An 18886-nucleotide genomic window follows, 5' to 3' on the forward strand; every position below is an offset into this window, starting at 1 on the left:
TGCTGGAGTGTCCACGGGCTAGCCGGCTGAACCAGCCCGATGAGTGAGGCTTTATGGGAAGATGTAAAACTATACTTCCGGGAAGAAGACGGTTCACCTCGGAGCCGCACTGCTCGTTTATTGCAAACCCTAGTCCAAATCTTCCCTATGAAGTGACTGAATTTCTGAAGAACATTACTTGGTTTTTTCATTAATTCTTCTTTGAAATCCTTCCTTTGGAGACGAACAAGGAGACGATTTAGGAACAACATAAATAAAGCAAGAGTATATTTATTAGATAATGTTAGGATTAAAACAAGAGAATATAACACACTAAAAACAAAAAATAATATATTTAAAGATTAATATTAATACATTTTTTTTATATAAAAATCAATACCGTCAAAACACGGTCTTAGTGTGTATGCTAATATGATCAATTTTAAAGGTTTTTGCACCGGGGTGGCACCGGGTAGTACCGTTCTGCCAGTTTTGCACTACCCACGACCACTGTTGCTCGCTCGTGCGGTGAATGCCCCGAAGGGAACAGAAACGTCTAGAGAGCGCTGGATTATCCGGGATCATCTTTATATGTGAAAAAACTCGCGCTCGGTGGTCTCTCTTTCGATTGCTTCAGGAAGCAACGCAATCGCTACTATTATCCTGTAAATCGTATAAGCACCCTTGGAGAAAAAGAGATCACAGAGGAGAAGATGAGGTAACTTTTCTCTTAACACTCTTCTCTTTTAGTTCCTCCCCCCTTATGCATCTCTAATCTGATAAAAAAACTTGCTGCTCTTGTCTTCCACTGCCCTTTATACATCGCGTTGGTTGTCATAATTTTTTGTTTTCAAGTCTCAGTAATAGTATTCGATTCTGGGTGTTCTCTGCTCTTCTTTTTTGTTTTTTGTTTTTTGCTGTTGAGAACTGTAGGAGTAAAGCAAGCAGCTGGTTGAAGGATGATTTGTATTTCCTTCCTTTTCCTTTGTGGAGAACTGTTTGAGTGTGTATATTTTGCAAAATTAATCTTGTTTTTTTTGGGGGGGGGGGGGCGGTTGGGTTTACCTTGGTCGATATAAGATTGCTGTGGTGCGGTATTGGCTTGGGATTTTCCTTCTGGGTTTCCCGTTCTGTTATGTCCGAGCTTGCCGCTTCAGAATCGCATTTGTCAATTACTGGGTTGGCCTGTGTACACAACCAATCAAGTGGCATGTTGCATTTGTGTAACGATCTGTTTGAAGAAGAAAGCAGTCAGTCGATGGTTTACCTTTTTCTGGTATCGAACTTCCTCGAAGTTGGAAGAGTTGGGAATTCGGCTGAACTATGTTTGTATGTGTTTTTCGTTGCAGCCGTCACCCTCTAGTGAAGTGGGCACAGAGGACTGACAAGGTCTTCATCACCATCGAATTACCGGATGCCAAGGATGTAAAGCTCAAACTAGAACCAGAGGGGAAATTCTTCTTCTCTGCCACGGCTGGGTCTGATAACACCCCTTACGAAATCGACCTTGATTTGTATGATACAGTTAATGTAGAGGTAAGAAATCTTTCCAATGATGCCGCTTCATCTGCCTATCTGAAACTCAATCAAAATCTTTATTAACGAGAACATTTGCAGGAGAGCAAGAGTAGCGTCGGGCTGAGGAGTATACGTTATATAGTTAAAAAAGCAGAAGAGAAGTGGTGGAGCAGGTTGATGAAGCAACAAGGGAAGCCCCCCGTGTTTGTGAAGGTTGATTGGGATAAGTGGGTTGATGAAGATGAAGAGGAACAGAAATGTGAGTGAGTTTGCAACTCGAATTTATTCTATGGTTTGCTTCTTGTATTCCGCTTTTTTTTTTTTAATTTACTGGTTTGCTTGTGTTCTGCATTTGCTTGTACAGTTGGAGGAGACATGGACTTTGGTGATATGGATTTCTCGGTATGTAGCTGATGTTTCCGATCTAATAAGAGCAGTCGAATTGATATGTTCTGATATTTTCCATGTTTTGGACTTGCAGAAGTTGAACATGGGTGGGATGGACGATTTTGATGCTGGTGCAGCTGGTGACAAGGACGAAGGTTAGTTTTCTGTTCCAGGTGCTGTAAATTTGTCACTGCAATGTAGTAAGTTAGATCTATTTGGCTGGTTAGGAATGGCAACGAAGTGTGTTTAGTTGCAACCTCCTCTCCTCTACTGCTCTGTGACCACCTTATTCCTGCAATCAACTCGTGGGGTTCGCAGGGATGAGGCAGGGATGAAACCTGACCTGATCCTCCCTACTAATGGAGTTGAATTTCCCACCCATCTTTGCGAACCCTACCTTTATTTGGGAAAAACTGAAATGACTTGTTCCTATACCTATTACAGTTTGGAGAGTAAGGTGAGGATGGACTTAGAAATTCAATTCCAGCAGGGTGGAGTAGGTTTCTACCATCCCAATTCCTGGTTGTAATTGAAACCAACGAGGTTTTACTGTTTGGCAGATGAGAGTGACACGGAGGAAGATGGAGGAGCACAACGCCAGTCAGGAGAAGGCACTTCTGACACTTCTGGAGGAAAACCAGAGTCTGAATCGCACTAAGAATTACCATTCACAAACAAATGTTCATTTCGGATCTGCATTCCTTCTCACTGTCATCTTCATTAACCATATAAAAACAGAATATGACCGATCTTTCGGTTGGAAATTGATGTAACAGAACCCTTTAATTTCTAAGTTTTGCTTCCCTGTAAGAACTGACAATGAAAGCCTAGTGTTTTGCTCGTCTATTAATGCCTTACTAACAAGTAACATACTAGCTTGACAAATTGATCAAGTACCTATGTTAACTCATTCATCACAAGTAAACTTCAAACACAGGGTTTTAGCAGTCGGGCAGTTTCATTTGGACTCCCTCAGGCGGTGGTCTTAAAGTGAAAACCATTTCCCTCGTTTTCCCAAAGTATACCTGTTGCACAGAAGTTCAGTAAGGCAAAAAGCTCGTCCAGAGATGAGAAAGATTGACATAGATAAACCGTTAAAGTCGTATCACCTGGTCTAGCGAGTTCCGGAGTTTACTCTCCATCTCTTCGATCATTCTTCCCATGTTACAGAGGTGACCCTCGTCGGTCGACAGATGCATGCTCAGCTGCAGCACAATATTCAACTTACATGGTGGCCAGATGAACCAAAACTCTAAAAAGCTTGATAATTATTGCGTCATGGTTTGTACTTCAAATGGTAATTTGCTGAGATTATTTCATATAGCAGACTCTTAACGTGTTAAAATCTGTAACTGCTCAATTCAAACAAGACAAATTGATTCATTTGCCAAGATCTAATTCCAAGAATTCATGCTTCAAAAACCACAAGAATTAAGTCCCAGTTATACTAGGGTGTTTCTGAAGCACCTTGTGAGTAATCTTAGTCTTTCTTAATTTCACCATTTTGTAGTAAACCCATTGTAAAACTTGGCTGTCATCGTAAAATCTGATGACCAACATGTTAGAGGCATTCGTAAGTCTACAAGCAGTCCCAGAACTTGGTATGGAGCATGGGGATGGTGGTAGGAGGGGCAGGGAGCAAAAGAGGGCTGGAGGGACTGGTAAGAAGTGGAATAGGAAGAATAAATATTGCCAATATCATCAGCTAAGATCCTAAACTACTGTAAGTCACAGAAGTACAGGAATGTGTGACATGCGAACAGCTCTCATCTTGAAAAGAAGAATAAATTCATAAAGCATTGACAAAAGGTATGGCAGGCTGCAATTCATTATAAGTCTACTGTTTAGCTCAAATCGGGATATCAATATTGTAATGAAAGATAAGAAATTGAAGCTTACTTGTCTTCTTATTGAGCCTGATAAGTTGAAAGTGTCAGATGACTTCCCATTAGCTGTTAATGATAACATAATTGTGCTGGTTAAACAGTAATTTGCCATTCCCTCTTCTTCTACCCCCACCTGTTTAAAGAACAGAGTAGTTCAAATTTCTGTAGGTTACATCATAAAGAAATGCTAGAGAGTACTCCTAGAAAGTAGTTGACTACCTCAATAATATGAATAGCATCCCATACGCCTTCCTCCAAATATCCTCTTCTACCATGTGCTGTCTTTGACCCATCTTCATCCACAAACCAAAGCACACTAAAGTAATTAGTATGAAGCATCTTCTGACAGTATTTTTCTGCTTATAGTGGAATTTTTTACCTTTCTTTATCAGAAAACAGGCTATAAAACCTCCATTTTCATCCTCCCACATGTATACAGACGAAATCCCACCCTCATAATACCTATCAAGTCAGATCAAAATTGCTATCACTCCCTCCGTTTCATCAATTGTTAAAAGCTAATTTCTGTAAGCACACATAATCTGCATCAAGGAAAGAGAAAGACCAAGGAATAGGACCTTACTGGTCACGATATACAGCAAAGACTTCATTTGCTTCAATTTCGAGTTTCCTCAGAGCAGCAGATGGAAGGGACCCATCTTCCAAAGGAGGAGAATATTTATTTGACCAAGGCGACCTACAAAAGCAGTTTTCCTATTAGAGTTTCACTTTTTCCTGTTGAACAAAATAATGAATATAACAATTAACATGAATCGATTCTTTGGAATTAGAATAGAGATTTTCAACATCTTAGCATCTAAGGCACTACTCTCCTTAAGGAACATCATCTTTGCAGTGTTTTATTTGTCGACTGTTTACCTGTATGAATCAGCATCCCTGTTGTAATCACACAACAAAAACTCCTTTCCAGACTCAACATCACGCAAAACCTGCTCACATATTTAAAATTCAACTTGAATAAATTTTTAATCATAGTCATAAATTTTCTCTATCAAAAGCCTGGCAAGAAGTGACAAACATAAATAGATTATGAAGAATATCACTGAACCACAAAATGTCAAATTAATCCTGCCAATTCAGCTTCAGTACACCAAATAGCAGTTCATTATAGGTACAATATTGAATGTATAAATCAAGAGGACTCAAAGCTAGCCCCACATAAGTTGCTTATGATGTGCCAGTTATGAGGTTAAAGTTCATATCAAGCGTCGTCGTTCAAAAGATCTCACATTTTCCTAGGGCACTCTGCAGTGGCTCTAAAGATACAATGTCATCGGAGCTCCGTTGGTTCATTATGTATAAAGTCCAGGTGACAAATCTCAGCTGGGATTACATATTAACTCGTCAAACGTATTTCTAGATACATTTTTAAATTGAGGCCCTGTTTTGGAATTATATTTCACAGCATGTTATACAAACGAGATGCATCCAAGGCAGTGGCGAAATTATTATGGAGAGGAGAAAAGGTAGAAGATTTGAACCGCCATAGCCTAACCCACCTCGGCATATAGCAGAAGTAACAACGACTACAGTGAAACGATGTAAAATTTCCATACCCGATATTTAAAAATGTCTTTTACAATTCAAGAATCAACAACCCATAATTTGCATATTTAAGAAAAACTAGTCTCAAATCAAAGAAAGAAAAAAGCTAACAAACCCAAATATTCCAGACACAACTTACAATTACACAATCAAATCGTGTTGCTATAAGACCAAACTAAACAACAAGACCCTGGCAGCAACGAGATTGACCGAATAACAAGCATGAGAAGAGAGGCACCAGAATACAATTAAGCAATGCCGCGAACCTCGTTAGCACCAGATAATCAGCAATAAAAAGCAAGAAATCAGCGAACCTGGAGGGGCTGATCAACTTGAGAGAGTAGATCGGCTGAATGGTGGGGGAGGAGGGAAAGGAGAGCGGACAGCGCAGACTCGGAGTCGTTGGGTGAGATTCGTCTCATAAGATCCATCGCTGCCTCCATTTCTCGCACGGGACACGCGTAAACAGAGTACGAGAGAAAGAGAGAGGAGACCTCTGTGAAGTGCGATCAGAGAGCAAAAGTGACAGGGGAGCGTAGGATAAGGGTGCTTCTTCCTTACTGGTTTTTTCTTGATTAATTTTTTGAGGGGGAAATCTGTGGAGCGGTTTGCAGGGCGCCTCGTTTGATCCGAGTTCCTCTCGCGGGAAGGATTTGGATTTAGCCATCTGTGTTTTTCTTGGAGGTGGAGTGGCGGGAGGAGAACATCTTGATCGGTAGTTCCACGAGTTACGGTAAACCAGTCAGAACTAAAGAGACATCCGGCTGGTTTGAGGGGTATAATTGTCATATTGGTGTCGCTCTCTGACATCCAAGTACAAGATGAATAACAGAAAGTCAGGAGAATTGGTCGTGTTTTTCCAATTCTAAGTTAGGACCTTGTGGGTATTTCCTTTTTGCTAAGAGAGAAAATCGACAAAGCACAAAAGAGGGACGATCAATTTTTGGGGACATTTGAACAGTCGATGGAGCACAATTAAGCACAAACGGATAATTATAATAATAAAATAATATTAGAAATAAGGAGATGCGAGTAATTTAAAACTTTTCAGGGTTTATGAGTAATAAAGAAAGAGATGATTTTCCACTTTTGCCCACATACCTTGCAAAGTGATGTTGAACTTTTCAAAAAGCGAATTGTGCTTTGAATGCAGTTCCTGGACGCTCATTGAACGAGGAGTTCGCATGTGCAGAAATGACTGAGAAAGGAGAATAAACTTCGCCTCAGAGACAGATCAGACGAAACTGCTCTACACGAGTAACCAATCTCAACGGCACACCTGTCAGGTTGATATAAACTGACAGCCATATAATATTTGATTATTATAGCAGTGGGCCCACACATTAATCATTGGATATCATTGCCTTATGCTGGGAACAAAGTAGTGGGCGTCTGATCAAGAGAGAGAACTACCACCGACGAGAAGGTGAGAAGGGCCTTGTGTGGGCCGAATCAGCTAGTGGGCTGCATCACAAATCTCAAATAAAATTTAAAATTAGATTTTATTATTATTTTAAATTTATTCTTTACATCGTACATTCATGATTGGTTTATATTGATTTAAAATTTTTTATTTTTTAACGATAAAATAAAGATAATAAAACATTGTTAGAAATATAATAAAATAAATATTTTTATAAATAATATGATTTCTCTAAGGATCAAAAAAATTGAGTACAAATAAAACTAAAGCTGTGTTTGGAACACAAAGAGTGGAGAGAAAAGAAAATGAAGATAATAGAGAGAAAGATTGGATGCCCATGGAAAATGAGAAAAAAAAATAGAAGAAAATTTATAATTTTTAAAAATTTTAATGAATAAATTTTTCTTTCAAGTTTCTATTTCTTTTCTTTTCTCCCCAGATTCCATAATTTTGTGAGAGAATTTATTAACTTTTCTTTCAATGATTCTTTGTTACCAAATAACAGAAAATATTTCTCTCCCCTTTTAATAATAAAAAATACTCAAGTTGGTCACTTGCCCTCAGCAATGTATCTTCTACAGATTTTATCGGTTCACCATAAGCATAACAACAATTACTTTAAAAACAATGTGATAGTTATTTGTAACCTAGGATTCAAGTACATACATTTGTAGATTCTGTTAGAAATTAGATGCCCTAATTCTAAACTAACGAGAGCAATAATAAATAATCACGGGAGAAAGGAAAAACAAATACGAAAAAATACAAGTTTTATACAGGTTCGCCTCAAGGTGAGAGTACGTCCTGTCTTCCGCTGTTGCAATAATATAATATGAAGATGAAATAGTATACAAGAGAAATCACACACGCTTACATGTGTTTTTCTTTAACCTCTCTCGAACCGCAATAAATGATTCCCCACGATGATGATAAAACCCTAATAGCGACGCCCACCACCCCTCCCAATTATAAAGAGAAAATTAAGACAACCGCAATATAAGAGTGAAATCCCCAAACTGTGCATAATGAAACAACAATCAATACATCGTAAACCTTTCGGGGGCTCCTGGCCCCTCTTCCAACGCAAAGGTTGATCTATACACCAACTCAGCGTAAGGCGTTGATTTGGCTCTACAACTTAACAGATTCAAGACCCTAAGCAATCATAATAGCACTGCAACCATGCAATTGACAAAGAAAAGCACCACCTTTGATAGTCATGGTCCCTACTTCATTGCTAGAATAATTGCACCTAGATTCAAATACATAACTTCAATACCATGAGATAAAGGACCGGAAGAAGTTGTCCCTATTAGTTTTTTTTTTTTTTTTTTGTACTACTTACCACTCAAACATACACAATTTTTTTTTATAGGAACAAAGAACTCTGCCAAATGTTGTCAGAATCAGACCAGCCACTGACCAGGAAACATGGACGGCTCAAGTTGAACCGCTTGACATTATAGTTAGAAAAAAAATGGATATCAAAACAGCAGGCCTCCACCGATTTTTTTGCATGTTAGGGACAAAGGAAAGAGTCCTCTCCATGATAGCAGGAGGCTAGGATCCCTCTCCCATGACAAAAAGTAAGGGGGAGAGGGGCCAGTCACACCATTCAGCAGTCAAGCCACACAAACTAGCAATTTTTTGCTCTTGCCCAAGGTCTTGGAATTTTAGAACAATAGAAGTAACCAAGCCTAGTTCAATTCAGTTCAACCAGCCAGGACCGACTACAGTGTTTCTGCTCATATCAGTTAGATTCACCCTCAAGGTTTGTAAGCACTTAGATAGTTTGCCTTTCATTACACAATGAGATTTTTCTCTTGTAATTGTGCATGTTAGCTACATCCATCTTACAAAAGTTCCTGAAGTCATGTTCACCAACAAACTTCTGAGCAGCCAAATCCATTTTATGCTATAGTAGTTAAATTGCATCCAAGAACATTTCATCAATGACACTTCAAGCTTAAGATTGAGCAAATGATGGATTTTGACATCTTGATTCAACTGTTAATACCAATACATGTGTTGTGTGAGGAAGACAATGAAGAACGAAGAAATAAAGAAATTTACGGTGGTTCGACAGTGTGCCCACGTCCATCGGAGCAACGATCGAAAAGTCCACTAATAATAATCAGGGTTACGTAATCCATATTTATATTAAACCCTAGAGGTATTTGTGTAGGAAAGACACAAGTACCCTTGTACAATAATACCCCCCAACCTTATGTATGAGCCATATACTCAACAATCTCCACCTTGGCGAATATTCACTCTTTAAGAAAAAGAAAGCATAACTTAGGACTTCGCCTGGGACAATAAGTTAGGGTCGTCTTTCATCTAGCAACTGGAGACATTTATCAAGTCCAAGGAATGCTTGAACTTATCTGTAGTAACAGGCTTTGTCAACATGTCTGCTATTTCTCAAAAGTGTGAATTTTTTCAAGCAATAGTTCACTTGATGAAACCAATTCCCAGATTCTGTGAAACCTCACATCGATATGTTTGGTCCTCGTATGATACACCAGGTCTTGCCAAATAATTGGCCCTCTGATTGTCACAATGCAACTGCACTCCACTTTACTGGACACCCAGCTCCTTGACTAACCCTGTAAGCCACAAAGCCTCCTTGGCAGGCTCAGCTACTGCCATATACTCTGACTCAGTAGTAGATAGTGCAACTATAGATTTTACCATGGACTTCAAACAAATAGGTCCTCCCACAAGAGTAAATACATAACCTGTGGTAGACCTCTTGTAATCTAAGTCCCCTGCATAGTTTACATCCACATGTCCAATGAAGGAACACTTTGCTGTCTGATGAACATGATGCCATAGTCTGTAGTACCCCTCAAGTATCTAAAAATCCACTTCACTGCATCCCATGCTGGCGACCCGGATTTGAAAGAAACTTGCTAACCATGCTGACAACTTGTGCCAAATCTGGTCTAGTACAAACCATACCATACATCAAACACCCCATTACACTGTCATATGGGACCTTTGACATGTCATTAACTTCATCATTTGTGTTTGGACACTTAGCTTTAGACAATCTAAAATTATTCGCAAAAGGTGTACTTATTAGTTTTGCATTACCCATGTTGAACTTGTCCAACACCTTCTCAACATAGTTATGCTGAGATTGCCATAATCTCCTGGAAACTCTGTCCCTACGAATCTCCATCCCAAGAATCTTCTTGGCCGCACCCAAATCCTTCATGTCAAATTCTCTGTTCAACAAAGTCTTCAACTTGTTGACATCACTCATACTCTTTGTAGCAATTAACATATCATCCACATAAAGTAGTAGAAAAATAAAAGAATCACCATCAAGGCTTTTCACATAAACACAACAATCATACTCACATCTTTTGTTGCCAATCTGGATCATGTAAGAATCAAATCGCTTGTACCACTGATTTGGAGACTGCTTTAGCCCATAAAGTGATTTCTTCAAATTACAGACAAAATATTCCTGTCCAGGGTGACTAAACCCTTTTGGTTGTACCCTGTAAATTTGCTCATCCAAGTCACCATGAAGGAAAGTTGTCTTTACATCCATCTGCTCCAACTGTCCGAATGTGCTACTAACGCCAACACTGCCCTGATGGAGGTGTGTCTGACCATAGGGGAGAAGACCTCATCATAGTCAACCCCTTTCCTTTGTGAGTAACTCTTTGCTACTAGACGAGCAATGAATTTCCCACCCCCCTCTTTTTCTGATACTGCTTCTTTTATTCTTATACACCCACTTGCACCCTATCGCTCTCTTCCCCTTGGGAAGCTCCACCAACTCCCATGTTTGGTTTTTATGCAGAGACTCCATCTCCTCCACCATAGCACTCATCCATCTACTTTTCTCTTAGCTTTGTACAGCCTCCTGAAAAGTAGTAGGATCTCAGCTACTAGTCATAAGCGCATAAGAAACCAAATCTTCAAAACCATACCTAGTAAGTGGCTTGATAGTGCGTTTGGGTCTATCTGTGGCTATATGGTGATGCGACTGATCACCTGAGCTAAAAATTTTTTTGCATGCTGAGTATTCTTTTCTCTACCATGGTTCTCTAGCTCCACTTGCATCACATGCTCATTGGTGTTGTAATTTTTTTTCACTTGTTTCTCTTCTTCCTGAGTATGCTACAACATAGCTTTTTCATCAAAAATCACATCTCTACTAATCATCATCTTGTTTGCCTTCAGATCCTAGAGGTTGAAGCCTTTCACCCCTTTCTGATATCTCAGAAAGATAATTGTCTAGACTTCGCATCAAGCTTCGACTTCTCCTCACTAAAAACATGTACATAGGCTGGACAACCAAACACTCTCAAGCCGGAGTAATTTACCTCATTGTCTGTCCACATCTCCTCTGATATTTTCCCATCTAGTGTTGCTTTTGGTAATTTCTTAATCAAGAAACATGCCATATTCACTGCTTCTGCCCAGAAGTTTTTTGCAGGCCCTGCATTCAACCTAAGAAATTTAGCTCTTTCGGCTATTGTTTTGTTCATCCTTTCCACCACATTGTTCTGTTGTGGTGTCTTGTGTGTTGTGAATTGTCTCACACAAATCCTTGAACTTTGAATCTATGTACTCAATATTATTGTCTGACCTGAGGCATTTTATCTTCCTCCCTGTCAGGTTTTCTACTTCATCATTCCACAACTTGAACTTGGCAAGCGTTTCTGACTTGTGTTGCATGAAGTACACCCAAAATTTTCGTGAGTAGTCATCACTAAATGTCATGAAATACTTGTATCCTCCTTGGGATGTTACTCTTACTGGCGCCCACACATCTGAGTGAACATAGTCAAGAATCCCCTTCGTCTTGTGTGTGGTTGCCTTGAACTACACCTTATTCTGTTTCCCAAGGACACAAAACTTGCGGAAATTAAGCTTGCATGTTTTGACACCCTTCAATAGATTTCTTTTATGAAGCTTCATCATCCCACACACTCCCATATGACCTAACCGTATATGTCATAAGACTGTACAGTCTGACTTAGATTCTATAACTGTAACTCCACCTACAATCGTGGTACCTTGCAGTGTATAGATATTGCCAAATATTTTTTACCCCTTCATCGTTGTTAAGACACCTTTACTAACTTTCATTATTCCATTTGCAGACTTGTAACTATATCCATTACAATCTAAAGTGCCCAATGAAATCAGATTCTTTCTTAAATCAGGTATGTGTTTAACATCACACAACGTTCTAACCAATCCATCAAACATTTTAATTTATATATTCCCTATTCCAACAACTTTGCATGAAGCATCATTTTCCATCAGAACAGAACCAGAGTTTACTAACCTGTAGGTGTAAAACTAATCTTTATTTTGTGTCATGTGATAAGAGCATACCAAATCCAGAATCCAAGAATCTCTGAGATGATCTAAATTGGATGAGACTGAAAGCATATCCTCGTCACCGCTCTCTGAGTCTTCTTCTTCCCCTACATTTGCAAACTTTGATGGACCATCTTTGTTCTCTGCATTCCCTTTCTTTTCTCTTGACAATCCCGTTTTATGTGCCCCTTTTTCTCGCACTTAAAACACATGATGTCCTTCCTCTTCTTGGATTTAGACCAAGATTTCTTGTTACGCAATCTACTCTGATACTTGTTTCTTCCACGTTCCTGGTTACCCTTCACCTCAAGTCCTTCACCTTGTGAAGTCTCATCACTGGCTTTCTTCCTCTGATGGAAGCCTAATAAAGCACTTGTGGTTTCCTCCAATTCGAGAGTTTCTTTTCCCCATATCAGAGTCGTAACCAAATTTTCGTACGTAGGAGATCTCAGTAGGGAATTTAGTAACATTAACATCTTGTCTTCGTCTTCATACTTCACATCAACCCGCCTTAAATCACTAATGAACTGATTGAAAATGTATATATGCTAGCTCAGATCCGAGCCCTCTATCATCTTAAGACCATACAATTTCTACTTAAGATAGAGTTTGTTCGGCAACAACTTTATACCGACTTTTAAGTTTCAATCAAACTTCCGTTGGTGATTCCTCATCCATGACATGATACATCACATCATCAGCCAGACAAAGCTTAATAGTTGCACGTCATCAGCCAGACAAAGCTTAATAGTCGCACAACCTTTGCTTACATTTCTTTCCAATCTATGTCGTCCATTCCGATCGGTTGTTTTCCGTATAGAACCTTCAACATGCCCTGCTGCACTAATAGGTTTTTCACCCTCATCTGCCCTAATCCGAAATTCTTTGTTTGGTTGAATTTTATTTGGCAAATCCCTCCGTCATCGTAGCCTAAGTTGGGTTTTTCGTAGGAAAAATCTGGATTTCGAAAATCCTCGGCGTTGTGCAGAAAAAAACCTCCTCGGATGTGCACCTGCAGCCCTCTGCACCAGTAGAAAATTAGACACGTCAGTCGTCTCCCTCGCAACGCAAGTTTCGAAAAAAAATAATCTTCTTCGTCCTGGCAACGTTCTCTTTTCCGGTTTCGTTGTCCTCCTGCATGGCTTCAGATGAAAACTCATGGTGGCCCCGCGATTTTCGTCGCCTCCCGTGGTCTCCGCCGTCGTCCCCGATAGCGGCGGCATAGGGTTATCATCGCCGAACTCAAAAATCCGGGTTTCCTATGTCTCGGGTTTTTCTTCTCGGGACCTCGACGGCTTCGTCTTCGGTAAAACGTCGCCGACCCTGCGACGTTGCCGAACGCCGAAAACCTTCTCTCTGTTTCTGGAGTTCCAGAAGCAGAAACCTTTGTTCGAAAAATCCTCCTCTTGCAACTCTGATACCACTTGTTATGTGAGGAAGATAATGAAAAATGAAGAAACAAAGAAATTTATGGTGGTTTGGCAGTGTGCATACAACCACCGGAGGGGCGGCCGAAAAGTTAACTAATTATAATCAGGGTTACATAATCCATATTTATACTAAACCCTAGAAGTATTTGGGTAAGAAAGACATAAATACCCCTATACAATAATACCCCAAACTTATGTATGAGCCATATACTCAACAACATTTAAAACCTTCCATCTAGAAAAAGGTATTTGTACTCCCTCCTAACACAACTAAAACTGAAATTTCAAGAAAGTAAATACTAAAATTGTTAGAAAGATATAAGACAATGTCTCATTCTTCTCAAGTTCAAAATTACCTACCTGTTATCTGTCCTACCACACCTTGAGTAGCATAAATTGTCTTTATCACATACGAAAAGCTTTGTTCTCCCGTGCCTCAAAACAATTCAGACTAGAGAAAAATATAGAACAAGATGCACCATAATACTCAGTTACCAACATGGTTGCAATAATACCACACAGACCCTCACATTGTCTTGAACAAAAGGATATTCATTATTTCCCTAAAATATAATTATCAAAAATTATATGGAAAATCATTAAACCTGAATTTAATCTTCTTTTTTCTTACTGGTTTGGCAAAATACTCATTTCCAGCAGAAATATTTTCAGAGTATGGAAATTACTTTGCAACAAAATCAATGTTATGCTCTTGGTTTCAGTGGTTTCTTATGATAAATTGGTAGCAAAATCATTTCAGCAGAATAGAATTTGGTAGATAGAATGGAATATAGGGTTGAAACTCAAAGCTGGTATTTCAGCCCTTCTCAGAACGTAGAGACTTTCTCTTACTCTTGAACCAACAGAGAGAACATAAATTTCAAAATTTTAAACGAGTGTCCTCTTGGATTTTATATTTGTATTAGGCTTATTAGACAAGCATTCAACTGTCAACCATCATCAAACAATGGAAGAACAGAACCGGCACCTCTATTCTTTTATGGAGAGATTGGAGCTGAGCTGCAGCTGGAGGAGGGAATTTGCACCATCAATTGCGGGCTTCATTCAAAAAACTATTTTTTTTGTGACAAAAAGAATCTTACATGACTCTCACACGTAAAGGTGTTTTAGGTGTAATTGGAGTATACTACTCTTAATAATATTGATTTCTAATCGAATTCTTCGTCAAGGAATGATGTCGAAGGAAAAAAGAAAAAAATCTCTACAGTAATTTCTTATTTCCACAAAACACGTACTCTTAATCTCAATTAATCAACAAAGTAAACCTAAACAGAGGCAAATCCAGTGCCTTCTTCTTCCTAAAAGGAGAACTTGTAATGCATGTAGTGACTGTAAACTTGCCCGGGTCGGACAATCTGCGCAGGGAAATTGGGGTGATTTACAGAATCCGGGTATCCTTGAGTCTCCAAGCACACTCCGTCATACTCCCCGTAGACGAACCCACCTTTGCCGCTGACGTCCTTAAGCTTGTTGCTGGTGTAGAACTGCAAGCCGGGCATGTTCGTCCACAGCTCCATCTGCCTCCCGCTCTTGTTGTCCTTCAACACGGAGACCTTCCTGACTGCGAGGGTGTCGGTCGTAGAAGAATCGAGGAGGTAGTTGACGTCGTACCCGGGTTTAATCTGGTTAATCCGGCTGCCGATGGTGTTGGGTTCCAGGAAGTCGTAGGCAGTGCCCTTGACGGGGACGATTTCGCCGGTGGGTATGAGGGATTCGTCGACGGGAGTGGTTTGGGAACCGAAGATCTGGATGGTGTTCGACAAGATGTCTCCGCTGTCGTGGCCAGCCAGGTTCCAGTATGAGTGCGAGGCGAGGTTGATGGGTGTTGGCTTGTTCAGAGGCTTTGCGAGCATGGAGATGCTCAGCTCGTAGTTGCCGGTGATGGTGTAGGTGACGGAGACGTCGACGTCGCCGGGAAATCCTGTATCAGAGAGAAATCAGTTGGGTCTTGAAATTCCTCGAGTAAAGCCAATCGATCCTCTTCGGAAGGTTACCTTGTTCGCCATCGAAGCTGTTGTAGGTGAAAGTGATGGATGGAATATCGCCACCCTTATGATTCGATGCAGTCCAGATGACCTTGCTGAAACCTCTGTGTCCGCCTGCAAGAGATAAAAAAGACGGTTCTAGTTGAAGAAAGAGCGATTGGAAGAAAATTAAAATTCGATAAGAAGAGCAGAGGAAAAAATACCATGAAGAGTGTTTTCGCCTTCGTTTTGGAAAATTTGGTACGCTTTGCCATCAATGCTGAATTTACCACCTCCAATTCTATTAGCCACGCGCCCAACAATGGCCCCGAAGTAGGTAGTATCGTTCTGTATCGAAACGAAAACTGGTTAGAAGATTAGAAAGCTTTAATGGCGCGCAATAACTTCAACAATTTGGACTTGGGTCTCCTGAAATAAATCTAAAGAAACCGATTTGGTACGGTAGATGCTAGAATAAACGAAACAAGATTTTACAAGAAAACATCACGTCGACGAAGCGGAAGCTTTCTTCATCAGCTGATTATTTTAATAACTCAATTGAAAAGAATCAATACTTCCTTCCCCAATTATTGAACGTGACGAAGAGGGGGCGACATCAACGATGACCAAAAAAGAATAAGAAAAACGAACGAATGAACTACCAGAACAGAGATGAGCTTCAGAGATGAGATCAGACAAGCCGGACTTACATAGTAAGGAGAAAGTGAATCAAATCCAAGAACAACATCAGCCAACTTTCCTGCAAAATCACGAAACGTCACACTCCAAATCGACAGAAAAACAAAGGAACCAAATCCTCAAACCACATTCACATTCCAAACCAATCTCCCACAACCCAGAAACGATCCAACACAAACCTTTCGAATCAGGCAAAACGACTGATACAACAGTGGCTCCCCAGTTAGTAATCTTCACCGAAAAATCGCCCTTCTTAATCTCGTACAATTTTATGGGCTTCCTGGTAGCGGCAGAAACATCGAACAGAGCGAATGTAGAGAGATACAGGACGAGAAGAAAAAAGGTCTTCGCCATCGGTGACGGAGGTATCAAAAAGCAGGCTTCTGAACGGATGTGATCGCATCCAAGTGAGTATTTATAGCGAAATTTTGAGGAGAGGGCTGAGTAAATTTCCAAAATTGAGATTTTTCGGGATAAAGATTGCATTTTCAATTAGAAAGAGGATAAGGCTGACTCGGTAAATAACCGACTGCTGTGGAAATCTGGAAATGATTCCAGTCACGGATGCGCTTGTCGTGTTTACAGTGGAAGCATCTGAACGGCTGCTCACGTAAAAAAAAAAATCTTTATAAAAATTATTTGTATTTATATTTATGTTATATATTCATTATTATTTTAGTTCAAGATCGTTATTAATGAAATGCATTTAGTATATATTGCAGCCCAACAAGCTCCAAAGGAAAATCGAACCGCCAAGAGCACGAAAACATAAAGAGGAGGCCTTGATGGTCAGGCAATGTCTAATTGATAGGAGAGAGAAAAGGCAATGGAAACATCCATTTTGTAAACCATCCAAATCGAAAGAAGTTGAATGTTCATCAGAAGAAAAAGAAGCATCTAATTAGACTCAGTCAAGATAGGTGGCTTGAATTGTGTTTCATTTTATATGACATGTACCTTCATTAATATTTACCCACTTCTCTCTCATGGAACTTGTTGACACTTAAAAGCTTAATTTTATACAGCCAAACAAGAAATCTGTGCCTGCTCTCTTCCCTGAACATCTCAACTAAAACTCCAGAAAGTAAAGGATTACCTGAAGAAGCATTCTCTTACTTGTATCTGATGAAACTGGGTTGGTTCCCGGGTGATTTCATGAACTTCCTCATCTTATGGTACTATGTCTGTATAGTGTCTCCCCACTGATGCAGTTGTAATTCTTTTCTCCCGAGTCAGACTAGTACAGGCAGAACAAGTTAGTGTTGGAAGGTTGCTAGTTCAACAAAACTATAAGCAGAATCCGTTTTTGCAACTCTGGCACTTGACATTTCTTCTCTTATTCTCTTGACTTCGTCCCATTCACCTGTGGCTGCAAACAGATTTGATGCAAGCACATAATTTCCACTATACTGAGGCTCCAAGTCTAGTAAACGGATGATCAACTTCCTTGCCACAACAAAATCACCTTTCTCCTTACATGCTCTGAGCAAAGCTCGCCATATTCTTTCATCAGGCTCGGAGTTCATACGCTCTACAAACTGGAAGGCTTTGTCTACTTGCTGAGCTCTACATAGAAGATCCACCAAGGATCCGTAGTGATCCATCCATGGCACTATACTGTAATCTTCTGTCATGGATCTGAAACAATTTATCCCTTCATCCACCAACCCTGCATGACTACAAGCACATAATGTGCAAAGAAACAAAACTGCATCTGGTTTAAATCCCTCTCTCTGCATCTGAGAGAATCGAACAAGTGCCTCAATCCCGTGTCCATGAACTCCTAGTCCTTGTATCATAGTTGTCCATGTTACCAGTGTTCTATTCACTGTTCTGTCGAAAATTCGACATGCCTTTTCAATGTTGCCACATTTTGCATGCATGTCAATGAGAGCATTTGTGATATGTATCGTCGGCTCACATCCCCTTTTTTGTATGTATTCATCAGCCCATTGTGCTTTCTCAAAGCTTCCCAGCTTGGAACAGATTGAAACCAAGCCTAACAAGGTCACTTCATCAGGTTCCACTAGTTTAGACTCCATTTCCTTGAATACAGACAATGCCTCAAATGGACTGTCATTGTAATTATACCCATCAATTAAAGAAGTCCAAGAGATCACATTTTTACTCGGCATTGTCTCAAAAACCTGGCGAGCATGATACACACTCCTGCAGCTCATGTACATGTCAATTAAAGCATTAGAAACGAACATGTCAAAATCTGTGCAGCACTTGATTAAATAGCCATGGACAAGTTTTCCTACCTGAAGAAGACCAAGGGAAGAACAAGCAGATAAAGTACCAACAGCAGTCATCCCGTTGGGTCTCACCTGCTCTCTTATCATCGTACATGATATCTGAAGAACCTGAAAAGGGCGGTTCCATCGGGCATATGTACTGATAATAGCGTTCCACTGTGCCAAATCTCTTTCAGGAGTTTCATCAAACACTCTCTGCGCATGCTCAAGGCTGCCTAACAGACCATACATTTGCTGAACCGCTGTCTGAAGGACAACCTGTGAACGATAACCCATTTTGAATATCTGCCCATGTACTTGTTTCCCAGCAAAAGCGCTTGATATAAGCCCAGATGCTTTGAGAAGAAAGAGAAATGTATGACTGTCTACTCCCACTCCTTTCCTTCTTATTTCGTTATAAACC

The 18886-nt window shown here is 40.0% G+C and overlaps 4 protein-coding genes across 5 annotated transcripts; 1 reads left to right on the forward strand and 3 right to left on the reverse strand.

Annotated features, from left to right (window-relative positions):
* The first annotated feature begins 553 nt into the window (after positions 1–553).
* Positions 554–2730, forward strand: LOC137936115 (co-chaperone protein p23-1-like). The gene is made up of 6 exons (XM_068780665.1): positions 554–697; positions 1329–1515; positions 1597–1756; positions 1862–1899; positions 1979–2039; positions 2445–2730. Exons 1-6 carry the CDS (start codon positions 693–695, stop codon positions 2540–2542), a joined length of 549 nt encoding a protein of 182 aa, XP_068636766.1. The 5' UTR covers positions 554–692; the 3' UTR covers positions 2543–2730.
* An 82-nt stretch (positions 2731–2812) lies between these two features.
* Positions 2813–6496, reverse strand: LOC137936114 (F-actin-capping protein subunit beta-like). Of its 2 annotated transcripts, none has more exons than XM_068780664.1 (8): positions 6438–6496; positions 4650–4720; positions 4354–4467; positions 4150–4232; positions 3990–4063; positions 3784–3903; positions 2994–3089; positions 2813–2909 (listed from the first exon to the last, which is right to left on the reverse strand). In XM_068780664.1, exons 4-8 carry the CDS (start codon positions 4199–4201, stop codon positions 2826–2828), a joined length of 426 nt encoding a protein of 141 aa, XP_068636765.1. In that variant the 5' UTR covers positions 4202–4232; positions 4354–4467; positions 4650–4720; positions 6438–6496; the 3' UTR covers positions 2813–2825. The 2 variants fall into 2 exon arrangements, with proteins under 2 accessions (XP_068636765.1, XP_068636764.1); XM_068780663.1 differs by lacking the exon at positions 6438–6496 and adding an exon at positions 5651–6008.
* An 8249-nt stretch (positions 6497–14745) lies between these two features.
* On the reverse strand, positions 14746–16650 carry LOC137937025 (uncharacterized). The gene is made up of 5 exons (XM_068782041.1): positions 16405–16650; positions 16237–16286; positions 15751–15874; positions 15557–15661; positions 14746–15483 (listed from the first exon to the last, which is right to left on the reverse strand). The coding sequence occupies exons 1-5, from the start codon at positions 16577–16579 to the stop codon at positions 14861–14863; spliced, it is 1077 nt and encodes a 358-aa protein (XP_068638142.1). The 5' UTR covers positions 16580–16650; the 3' UTR covers positions 14746–14860.
* Positions 16651–17166: 516 nt separating this feature from the next.
* On the reverse strand, positions 17167–18536 carry LOC137937886 (pentatricopeptide repeat-containing protein At4g21065-like). Its single transcript, XM_068783072.1, has 2 exons — positions 18490–18536; positions 17167–18394 (listed from the first exon to the last, which is right to left on the reverse strand). The coding sequence occupies exon 2, from the start codon at positions 18358–18360 to the stop codon at positions 17482–17484; it is 879 nt and encodes a 292-aa protein (XP_068639173.1). The 5' UTR covers positions 18361–18394; positions 18490–18536; the 3' UTR covers positions 17167–17481.
* Between the last annotated feature and the right edge of the window lie 350 nt (positions 18537–18886).

This window comes from Aristolochia californica, unplaced genomic scaffold, assembly GCF_029961685.1.
Source record: "Aristolochia californica isolate CCGP_79_NKW_82.1479 unplaced genomic scaffold, dmAriCali1.0.hap1 SCAF_7, whole genome shotgun sequence".
Taxonomy (NCBI): Eukaryota; Viridiplantae; Streptophyta; class Magnoliopsida; order Piperales; family Aristolochiaceae; genus Aristolochia; species Aristolochia californica.